Source organism: Patagioenas fasciata, chromosome 3 (genome assembly GCF_037038585.1).
Source record: "Patagioenas fasciata isolate bPatFas1 chromosome 3, bPatFas1.hap1, whole genome shotgun sequence".
Classification (NCBI taxonomy): Eukaryota; Metazoa; Chordata; class Aves; order Columbiformes; family Columbidae; genus Patagioenas; species Patagioenas fasciata.
Window position 1 is genome coordinate 23,057,611 of NC_092522.1, and position 12,068 is coordinate 23,069,678.

A 12,068-nucleotide genomic window follows, 5' to 3' on the forward strand; every position below is an offset into this window, starting at 1 on the left:
CAGGATGAACTTGGCTGACGTGTTTCCAACCCCTATAGGAAGTGCTATCTGATCTGGTCCACCTACCCCAGCAATACCGATTTATTTTTACTGCCGTCATCAGGCATCCCCCACCCCCAGCTCCAGTCCCGATTTCCACAAGTTCAGCGGAGAGCCGGCAGGAAATACCTCACTTGTGCTGTAAAACCGCCTGTGTGCCACAGCTTCAGAGCCAGCTCCCACCGCCCAGGCTCTGTGGAGACTCCTTCAACGAAGGCTTTACTAGGCAAGGACCAGCAGCACCCCAGATTCTTGCACAGGGCTCTTGTCATACCATGGCTGTACCCCAGAATGGGAAGGGAGCCCTTTCCTTGTCCCCATCTTAAACTTGTAGTGCTTCCTAAACAAAGTTTCTTGGAAGGTTTCTGCGTAAAAAGCTTTTAGAATTAGATTCTCTGCATACTTCTTCAATCACCAAGAGCTGGCAGAACTTTTCCCTTTGAAAGACCGTTGCTCAAGCTGGTGGATCCCTTCCCTTGCTCACTGACAGAAAGTACTCTCCTCCCTGCCTCCCAGCCCGTTTGTTCTGCCTTTTCACTCCCACGTGGAGGGACTCACTGTCTTCCCTACCTTCGCACCAGTGAGTTTATATATTGTTGAGGAACACTGAGCAAACATGTGCGACTTTCACTTAATCATTTTGTGTATTTCATCAGGTCTACGAAGTTGCTGAAATGTTTGGAGAGGAAGCTGTATGAGCAGCGGCTAAAGTCACTTGGTTTGTTCAGCCTGGAGGAGACCTCATCTTGCTCTACAGTTTCTTCACCAGGCAAGGAAGAGGGGCAGGCACTGATCTCTTATCTCTGGTGACTGATGACAGAACCCAAGGGAATGGCAGGACGATGCGCCAGGGGAGGTTCAGGTTGGACATTAGGAAAAGGTTCTTCACCCAGAGGGTGCTGGAGCACTGGAACAGGCTCCCCAGGGAGGTGTCACAGCCCCAAGCCTGACAGTGTTCAAGAAGAGACTGGACAACACCCTCAGACACATGGTGTGAACTGTGGGGTTGTCATATGCAGGGACAGGAGTTGGATTTGATGATCCATTTGGGTCCCTTCCAACTCGGGACATTCTATGACTCTATGATCTTCAGGGGTAGACTGTTCATGGTTTTTATCAACTGGTAAAAAGGCCAGTTTAAAACCAGCTTATTATATAGATGCTCATTACAGTAAAACCCAGCTGAGGGGCTTCTGTTGGTTATCAAAACAAGGGAGCAGATGCCCAAGCTGTTACTCTCCCTGGAGTTCCAGCAAACACAGCACTTTGCGGGCTTTCAGAAAACACTGAACTTCACCTAGGGCCAGTGACCCTTGGGGCTGTGCTGTCCTGCTCCCGCCTCACCCAGCTTCTGAGGAGGGATGAGCTGAAGTCATGGGTTGACTTACAAACATCAGCTTGAGTGTGACACTGCCTCCCTCACACCTTTCCACAGAACTGCCACGGCGCGCTGCAGCTGGACGCCCTTTTCCTCCCCGAGGCATCCCCCCCCTCAGCGCCCAACAAGGCTGTTCCCCCCACCTCTGGTGAGCTGCTCGGTGAGGGAAGGCACAAGTGGGGATGTACCCGCCGTGAGCCACCACATCTTCTGTCACGTTTTCAGTTGTCCAGGTGTGAGGTGGATGGGGTCTGTGCTCGCACCTGGAGCTCAGTGCTGAAAGGCTCGGCAGAGGCAAATGTGGAAAAGAAAGACCGGACAGGGCACAGCTTCCCCTGCCCTTGAGCCCGCCGGCCCTAACGAGGCTGTGCTTTTTAATGAAAGGCGTAATTGCCGGGGAGGCGGCTGAGGGGAATCCGGCCGGGGGCGGCGCGGGGAGGTGAAACGGCGGCGGTTGAGAGCCGAGGCGGGAAGGCCCCGCAGAGACCCTCGGCCTGGCGGGTGGGTCGGGCCGGGGCAGCCCAGCCCGTCAGCAGCCGAAGCCCACGGGATGTAGCGCCGCGGCCTCCCCCCGCCCGCCCTCTCCCCCGCCCTCCCCTCCGCGTCGGTCCGCCCGTATCCCTGCATTCCCTGCTGCAGCACCCCCTCCTCCCCTCAATCCCATCAGTAGCGGCGGCCCCGGGCTCAGCTCCCCGCGCTGCGGCGGCGCTCGGTGGCGGCTCCCCCCGCCGCGGCCGCCATGTTGGGCTGCTGCGAGCTCGGCGGCGGCGGCTGCTGCGTGTGACCGCGGGAGGGAGGGAAGGAGGGAGCGGCGGGGTAGAGGAGGGCGCGGAAGCGGAGGGGAGGGAGGGCGCCGCCGTTACCCCTCCCCGCCGCCCCGCGCACGCACACACACACACACACCCCACACAGGCACCGCGGCAGGATGCCCTTTGCCCGGGGGGGCGAAGCCGGGAGAGCATCTCGCCGCCAGGAGTGAAGCCGCTGCCGGGGCCTCCCGGCCCGCAGCGTGCGGCCGGAGCGGGGACGCCGGCGCTCTCCCGGACGCGCAGCCGGAGAAGGAGGAGGAGGGCGCAGCAGCAGCAGCCATGGGAAAGATTTGACAGGGCTCGGAGCGCTTCCCAGCCGCCCCGCGGCCGTGCCGGTGTGTCGGGGCGCGCGTCCCGCCCGCCGCCCCTTGGCGCAGCGGAGGAGAAAGGGGCGACGATGAAGACTTTAGTTTTTTTGAATCACTGAAAAGCCTTAAAAGGAGACCCGGTAAGGAGAAGGAGGAGGAGGAAGGGAAAGGCTGCCCGGGGCAGGACGTGACTGCGCCCTGAGGAGGGGCGGCCGGGGGGACCTGCGCCCCACCCCCACGGCGGGCGCGGTGGCCGCGGAGGCGCTGCCCGGGCCGGGGGAGGCGGCGGCGGGGCTGCGCGGCCCCTCCGCCCTCCCTCCTTCCCGGGGCTGTGCGCCCTGCTTTCCTCTTCCCTTCGCGTATTCAAATACATAAATACATGCATTTTTTTTCCCTTCCCGTCCGTTTTGGGGAGTGGAGCGCCGGTGCGAGCCGAAGGGGGCTGTTACACTTTAATGATGCGGTTGGGGCTCCTCTCAGGATCGCGTTGCATGATCTGCATTTTGAATGAAGGAGAAGACCTTTTTTAAAATATATAAGTGCGTATGCCTGTGCGCGCACGGTGAAATCGGTGTCAGTCTCGGTTGAATTTAAGTGCAATTATTATTAAAACGCCAGGAGTGGCCGTATAGATATATATATTTCCGCTTCTTATTAGGCATATTTCAGTATTTTTTTAGGATTATTTTTTTCTTCTGTTAAGAAGTATGCGTACACAGATACACATTATATGTCTGAAACTTGCAAGGGTTTAGTTTCAGGCTGGGAGCACCGAGTTGGGCTGGAAATTAAGCATCACCACAGTTTGACACTTGTTAAAAATACTCTTGACTTATTTTTAAACAACAAAACCCTCAAAAGATTTTTTTTTTTTTTTTTAATTACGAAGTAATAATAATCATTAAAAAAAGAAACCCCAATGCAAACTGAAACAACCATGTCTGGAGAAGTGCGTTTGAAGCAGTTGGAGCAGTTTATTTTGGATGGGCCAACTCAGACTAATGGGCAGTGCTTCAGCGTGGAAACCTTGCTGGATATACTCATCTGCCTTTATGATGAATGTAATAATTCCCCTCTGAGAAGAGAGAAGAACATCCTTGAGTATCTAGAGTGGGGTAAGTTTGAATGTGTTTATTTTGTGTACATCTGCCCATGTTCCTGCCTGCTTTGTGTAATGTCTCTGTTATTTATGTGTAAGAGGGGATTGTTTATAATTCAGTGTTTTACAGGCACATGTTATCAGTTTTACAGTGTGGTGGTGGTGCTAAAAAGAAATCCGTGTTGGTTGTCTCTGAGGTATACATGTAAAACGTACATTATTTTTATTTCTTGACATAGATCAGAGTCTGGCACATGAGGCATATTTATTTGCCTTTAGGCCCAGCTGTTGAGTTTTGTATCCTAAAGTTGCTGGGAATACAGAAGAGCAAGGGGTAAATTCTCTAATGTCTGGAAAAAAGATCAGTACACAATCCTCTGATTTGTATTTCCCATCAAACCTATACTGCTTAAAATAAAATATGTTGATCAACAAGAAAATTCTCCGGAGCTTTTAAGCAGCATGGGTTTGAAATGGCTGTGAAAATGGAGAAAATGACATTCTCTTCTTTAACATAAAATCATTGCTGGCTTAATTAGACTGATGTTCCTGATGAAGAAAACAAAGTTGAAAAGCAGAAGCAAATTGTCTGCCCCCCAGCACCCTCTCAATTTTATTTCTTTGTTTTGGGGAGATAGGGTGTTTGCAGATTTTTAAATGGAAACAGGTGAATGGTAGACTTCCAGTTAAGTTGTCACAGAACTGGTTGTCTCTATGTTTTTCTGTGTAATTAGTGTTCTTCTGCCTCCTAAATGTGGATGGAAAACAGAAGATACAGTCTCTCTTAAGAACCTTGATGAGAACGGTTACTGTATCTGACCTTCAGACTTCAAAGTCATGCTGCACTTTTGCATTTACATGCAGAACCATTTACCACATTTGCTTTGCAATAAATACATCAGCAGGCCTCCTTTATTAAAAAAAACTCACATTTTTGAAACATGTAACAGGCATTTGATTAATTAGTTGGTTGCGCTCTTCATAATGAAGTCACTGAGGAAAGACATTGTTTTGATAACTGATTTAACAACTTGAGGCTGCTATGTGTGTGTTTTATTTTCCTGCTCCTCACTGTAGTCATACTGACATCTAAAGGGCATCTGACTCAGTAATTAAGTTTCTTGGACTCTTCATATTGCACTGGTCTTTGTTTGCTTATTAGCTGGAGCAACGAGCTATAATTAATGCATTCTAGCTAAAGAGGAAATAGTAATTAAAAATACTTACGAAGAATCTTCCCTCTATAACTGTCACTGACATACAGAAGCTGTGGAAAAACTAGGAAAATACGGTGGCTCCGAGGATGTTCTGTATGGAGGAACTTAGTGTAATCTGCAGTGGGTCTCACCAGCTGATGTCCTGTAAATAGTAATAAAAAAAGTTAACCAAATCAGTGTGATCAGAGTAACAGTGTGTTTGGGACCTGTTGTATTGGATGCTGGTGCATTTGTGGGTGGTTGTTTGGTGGATAAACACATCATTACAGCGCTCTGACAGGACCTGAACATTTCTGCAATAAGCTGTCCAGGCTGCTGATGGAAATAATACACTGCTGTGGAAAGGCTGGAATAAGGTTTCTTGCTGGCCTATTTTTCCTGCAATTTTTCTGCTCTTATGCTCTAACTGTGCATTAGCAGGATTCTTGAGCTTCAGATGAGACCAGTTCCTCCCATTTTCAGGGCGAGTTGCCCCAGTTCTGTGTCTGCTCCTAGCTCTGCTCTCCAGACTCCCACCGTGAGAGTTTTGTCAAGGAAGTTTGTGAGGTGGAATGCAAGAGCCAGGGTTTCCAAGACGTGCCGGTGGAAGTGGTGTCCATATGAATGATAACTTTATCCTGCCAACACCCACATGAGTTGTCCCTTCTCAAAGCCAGTCCTCCCAGTGGTCTCAGGCATTTCTGTTGATATCAGAGGGTTGGCAAAATCAGTTTCTTGCAGAGGTAGTGAACGCTCCAGCACTTGGGTGCAGTTACTCAGGGTACCTTGTTCTTTGATATAACCACGACCTTGCGTATCTCTCTCTCCAAAAGGGGAAACAACGCAAGTGGTGGACTAGAGAGACGTGATACATGGTTTTAAAGTCAGAGACGTGCCGAGTAGTGGCAGAAGTGGAAGGCTGGCAGCCAGAAATCGTAGGCTCTGTCTCCGTCACTGACTCAGTGCTGAAGTGCTTTCAGCTCTTTTTTTTTTTTTTTTCCCAGCTTCCCTTTTTGAACAGTAGGGAAAATACCACCAATTTTACACCAGGGAGTTCTGAAAGCTGCTGTGTGTGAAGCTCTCTTAGTTTTATGTACCGTATAGAATAGCATGTATTAATAAAAATAATAAAACTTGGTGTGTGGTATGTCTACTGGTTGGTGTCAGTTGCTGTCTTGGAAAGATGTTTTGCAGGTTTATGCCAAGCATCCACAAATTCGCTTTATTATTATGAGGAGTGTAATCTGAAATTATTTGAATTGGTCTTGGAATGGTATGAACTGGTATGTTTGTGTGTTTACAAATTGCAAAGTACAAATTTATATCTGAGAACAGTTAATCATCTTAAGCTTAAACTGCTTTATAAAATTACTCTTTCTAGCAGCAAATAAGATTTATTTATATAGTTAGTTATTTTTAAGAAAAGGCTAACAAATGGCTGGTTGGCAGTTACAACCTCCTGTTGAGCACAACAGCAAGTAATTTTTTCTTGCTTTTCAGTTTTGAGGTGCTACTGTTTGATTTTTGTGGAGGTTTTGGTGTGGGGTGACCATGGATGTGTATTTTTATTTAAACTGTTCTAGGTCCGAGATGTTACATGCTATGTTTCATATAAGGCAATATTCACAGCACATTCTAAGTTTTGAGAGGAAAGGTTTAGGAGGTATTCTAGCATTGAAAAGCTAATGTGGTCTTAGTGACAGCCATGTGACTGCTGCTATATTTAGGGGAGCTAAGAAGCTCATGTTCTAGTCCTTGGATCTTTTAGGACTATTTTATGAACTTGTTATCTAGATCTATAATTTAATAAAATGTGAAGCAGAGTGAAACAGTTGAGCATCTGAACTGGTTGTTCATCTTTTGTTTTGGTTTGATGTTTGAAGTGTTAAACTTCTGCAAGGGGAGAAAGTAGAGTCTCTGCAACATGGAGTTACATTTTGTAGGTTTTCGGTCTTTTTGAGGTGCTTGCAATGACATCAGACTGGTTTGAAATGTCAGGTTAATTATTTTGTCATTTAGAACCTGCATTACTTCTAAAATCATTTTTTTTTGACCTAAAGCGGAAACATAATTGCTTTACCTATTTTTATACGTTATTGGTTTTGTGGCATGTGAATAACATTATTTGATTTTGTTGTTTATTTTGTATAGGTATTTTATATGCAAAGACAACCATGGAAACAACTGGTATATCTGAGTTCTGGGGGTTAAATCAGGGCACATTTTATGATGGTGGGAGGGAAGCAGAACATTTAGATTTGGCTTGTTGTATGTTTTTGATGCTAGTTTTCATTTTTATCTTTATTGGTAGTTGTATTTTTGATTTAGAAAAGGGGTTTTCTAATTATAGCAACTGGAGCTTACCAGAAAAGCTATTGAGAATTCCAAGCATTTTGCTTTTTCTTTTCTCCATTTGTATGAGTTGCCACAATGACTCAAGACTGTGAGGGAGGTAATGAAGGCTGATAAGCTGAACTTGAAAGAAAAATATTGTGATAGAAAGAAGCTTTTAGAGATGTTTTTGTTCTGGGAAAACTTTCTTTACAATGGCACCGATTTGAATTGGTTTTAAAAAGAAACCAGAACAATGTTATTTAGGGTGCATTGAAAGAAAACTAGAACAAACTTCAAAATGTGTGGAAATATTAAGGAGGGAAGATGAAGAACATTACCAATAGCATGGCAAGAGCAGTGGCTTGATTGCATCTGTTCTCTTGTAGGAGAAACAAAAACTGGCTTTTAGTGCTTTTTGTGTGTGTTGTTGGGTTTTGTTTGTGTTTGTTTGCTTGCTTGTTTTTCCCCTGCTACCAAAAGAGGCTTTGGAAGATGGATTAAGTTGTTCTCATTTCACCTCTAGCAGAACTGAAATGTTGTGGTGTTTGGTGTTTCTGCAGTGCTGTGATGGTCATAGTCTAGACTGTCATCATTGGTCTCATACTTCTGTCATTCGGACGTGCAGCATCTCTTCTGGCCATTAGAATGGTTCTATCACCATAAAACCATTTTTAAAGAGAAAGCTGTGGAGAATAAGTCTGTGTTTTCTTTCTGATGGTCTCTGTCATGTTTTTTCCTAAGAAAAAGTGGCATGCCTTTTTTTAGGTTAGACTTGTTTTTAAATATTAGTAACAAAAGAAGGCAAAATCTTGCCTCTAGATTCCTGCACTACTTCTGTGTTATTCATCTGTTTGTAAGAAATGGTAGGCATTTTCAGCTCTGAGTTGCTCGTGTTTCGTTATTAAAACAGACTGTTAGAAAAGTCTTTCATTTAGGTCCTGTTCTTAGCAGAGACAGCAGCAAAAGACTTAGCACTCAACTTCAAGTGTTCCTTAATTTTTTAAAGTAGGCCTTGTTGCTCGGTACTTTCTAACCAATTAGAAATGTATTAAAAAAACCACATTTTAGGAATTGTAATTGTGTTTTTCCTTATTATAGTCTGAGGAACGCCTCTTTGTCTGATTGACATACGTGAAAACAGTTATTAAGTTCTTTTTGGGAAAGAATGAGCATCCTGCTTGTCAAAGCCACTTAATGGGTTTAAGCAAATAGCTAATTCTAAATGTGAGTTGTTGTGTTGCCTGCAGCAGAGGTATATGGAGGTATGGGGATCTGTGTGTACATAGAAGGCATTGTGGCATTCTTGTGAAACAGTTTTCTGTCTTTGTTTATGATAAAACTTTACTGCTTATTTACCGGAACTATTGTTTCTGTCACATAGTTGAAGCTACCAATTAAAAGCTCTTTACTGATTGGGGTTAGAGAAGGACGTTCTTCAATGCTGTCAGATAGAAACAACTTTCAAATCTCCATGTTCCAGAATATTATTTAAACAGCTTTTATAGAGATGCAGTTTTGTACCAAACTAATTTAAAAAAACCGCAGGAAAACAGATAGAACGCTTGCCTATGCAGACCTTACTGTTAGGTGGCTCTTTAACTTCTGTACCTTTTGAATTGTGACCTCTCCCACGTTTATTTAAGTTTTGATTCTTGTATTGAATAGAGGAAACTAATGACTGTAAGTTAATCAACAGTTATGATGTGATCAAATGAGCTGTGAGACTATCCAGTTAATTTGGCTGGTTTTGCATTAGGGTTAAAGCCGGTTTCCAGTAAAGTGAGGCGTGAACCTATTGTAATGTGTTTGGTTGTTAATGCATTTACAGTACACCAAGTGTTTAAAAATTATTTTTACTTAAGTTTTGTAAAGATGTTCCTTTTGGTGTTTTTTGTTCTTTTGGGTTGGTGCAGAGGTGTTCAGAGACTGCCCGACAGGCTTTGGGGCTTTTGCATTTGGGCTGACTGACTTTCTGCCAGTGATGTGCTTTTTATTGCAAAGGAGTATGGCTTGCTTAGATACAAAGCTAACTCATACTTCATTTTCAGGAATTTTAGGAATGCCTTTATTCTGTACAGAAATTCCTAGCATGCTTTGTGTAATGGGAACAAATGGAGAAATACAATTATATGAGTTAGTCTGCTCAGTGGGCATTGTAAACCTCATGACAACACAATAAATTCCCTGTTACTAAGACATTCATGCTAAAGGGTTAATCTGATTGTTTATTTGTGGGATCATCAGAACTGTAAATTGTCATGCTGTAGCATATGACACTGTGTGCGTGTGTGTACCTGATTAATCTCCTTCCTCATCTCGTGGCGTTTCTCTCTTGAACTTTACTGTTGTACTCTTTTTATAACCTGTAGCGTATTATTAGTTCACAGTTGAAAGGAAGAAGGATATCGTGCTATAAGAAAAATGAGCTTATTTGGCCCAATAAAGTTTAATATTTGAGAGATATATATTAATGTATTTTACACAAAGTTCAAGATAATCTACCTTTCTTCTTGAAGCTCTATCTTCTGCCTGTAAATCAGTGCTTGAATTCTGAAGAGCAGCAGCAAATAAAAGTAATTTCACTTCTGAAGTCATACCTGTGGCTGCATATTCAAGTGCCCGTGTTGTTTTGAAAGATTATTGTGAATAAATTGGAAATACCAAATTTCCAGATACAAATTGAATGCAGTCTACTATCCTGGAAATTTTTTTTTTCATATTTTTTTATGAAAATTGGCACTGTAAATTATCCTGGATCTGTATTTACAAAATATTAACCCCTTCACAGCATCCCTGATTACTTTTGTACTGTAAAAAATGAGCCATTTGGGACATTCCCATTGTCCCTTCACACAGAAAAGTTCCAGAAGCAATTGTATCCTATTGCCAAGCTGTAAAACCTGACTAAAAGAGGTACGGTGGATAGTTGGGACAGAATTAATAGAAAAGGCCAAGTCTTCGACTCTTTAAGTTTTATCTTTTGGCAAAGCAGACATTCCTTCCATAAGCATTTATACTTGTTTAATTTGATTTTCTTTTTCTGGCTGAACAACTGGAATATTTTGTTGTGCTCTGGTCTAGCTTACCTCAACACATTATTTTTCTGAAATCCTCATTAAGCTTGGGAATGCCACTAATGTGGGCTAAAATCTTTAAAAAATGCCAGTGAATTAGGTCAATCATGTGCAATCTTTTGTTAACGACAAGATTTTTATTTCAAATAGTTTAAATGTGACATTAGGCTTAGTAATAACTGCAAATATCTTCTATTCAGATGGGTCAGTTAGTTTTACTTCTAGTAATACAGCCTAATTAGGTTTACTAGCAGTCACCATGGATAAAATCCACATGAGATGTATCCAGACTTCTAAGACTTTGTGTTTCATAATTCTTCCATATCCATATCCAGACTTCCAGTTTACTTTAAATTAGTTTTGTTACACAATATTGTAGTTTCTTTTATTCTTAGGGATCAGCTTCTCAGTGCATCTTCTCTCTTTATCTTTCTGCAAAGTTATTGATCTGGAGCTTGTAGGTGCTGTGAACTGCAGTGTTTTGTAGGCCATTTTGAGAAAAAATGTCTAGCCTTTAGAATAAATTTTGTTTAGTAATTTAGTAGAAATATACGGTAATTCTTTTTGTAGAAAGACTAGGTGAGTTTAGAGTGGCATTCCAAAGGGGAGGGGAAAAGCATTTGGAGATGTTAATAATAGTAATTGGATTTCCTTCAAATGTTGTGGGATTTGGCCAGCAACATGTTGCTGTTTTGTTTGTTTGTTAAGTATTCCCTCTCACTGTAGCCCTTGTTTCATCCTTTTAATCTTAAAATCCTACCTTATTTTAGGCTTGTGTGGCTGCCCTGCTTGTGAGGTGTCCTCACCTGCGGTGAAGGGCCTGCAGGTTTCCATTACTGAGTTCTGCCTTTCTGTGTGTTTTTCATGGGTACCACTATTCCAAAGCAAAGCTTGAATGCTCTTACCTTCTCTAAGCTGAGGCCTCCTGCTCTTCTTCCCCACTTCCATTCCGTTGCTTTTCTTCCGAGCAGGATCTCAGTTTGTCTTTCTAAATGTGATGTGGATATCCATGTGTCAGTCTGATCTTCCCATGGCCACAGTTTTAGTTTCTGGATTTTGGTTGCTTTTTTTCTTGTTTCTCCCCAGTCATCCCCAAAGTTTCATGATTTTGTTTGGTCAGGTTCATAATATATAGGAGGGGTGTCAAATTCCTTTTCAGCGGGGGGCCACATCAGCCTCGTGGTTGCCTTCAAAGGGCCGAATGTAATTTTAGGACTGTATAGATGTAATTACTCCTACATTTATACAGAAAGATTGTGTATGGAGAATGGTAACAAACAGAAGTCACCTGTGTGAGAGTACACACAGGCTTTACCTACAGCTGCATCTGTGCAGCATTTTCTGTAAAGACCCTGTATATTCCCTATGAGATCCAGTACGTATCAATTGATTTACTAACATGAATCATTTCTGCTTGTAGGCTCTTGCCAAGCTGGGGCCTTGGGCGGCTTGTTCTGGCTGTGAGTAAAGTTGTGATCTGTTTTATTCCTGTGGTCTAAGTGCGAAGAGGCTGAAGCGAGAATAAAGCTTTATCATTTTAATACCTAAAACTAAAATGAAGAAGTGATAGGAAGGGTGGCAACAACTTCTGTTACAGGAGTGCAAAGTGACTTAAGAAAATGTCATTTGTGCTGTGGGGACACTATAGTCCCAAGGTATTTCCTGCTCTTGCTCTTTAAACCTCTTTCGCCTTTACCACCCTGCCTTCTGTAAATAAAGCACTGTGTTGTCCGGTTTTGCAGGACACATAGTAACAAGAGAAGGAAATAGAAGTTTGTATTTTAATTGTAAGTCATTGTTTTTATCTGGGATGGGGGCTGACTTGATGGTA

The 12,068-nt window shown here is 43.3% G+C and overlaps 1 protein-coding gene across 8 annotated transcripts in view; it reads left to right on the top strand.

Moving 5' to 3' along the window:
- Positions 1-2,162: 2,162 nt before the first annotated feature.
- Positions 2,163-12,068, top strand: part of CDC42BPA (CDC42 binding protein kinase alpha) — a 194,235-nt gene continuing 184,329 nt past the window's right edge. For 2 of the 8 annotated variants that reach the window (XM_071805938.1, XM_071805937.1), the window contains exons 1-2: positions 2,166-2,674; positions 3,424-3,649. In XM_071805938.1, coding sequence (XP_071662039.1) covers positions 3,454-3,649 — 196 coding nt within the window. In that variant the 5' untranslated portion in view covers positions 2,166-2,674; positions 3,424-3,453. Of the gene's footprint in view, positions 2,675-3,423; positions 3,650-12,068 lie in introns of all 8 variants that reach the window. The other 6 variants (XM_065834822.2, XM_071805939.1, XM_065834823.2 and 3 more) reach the window with 5 other exon arrangements.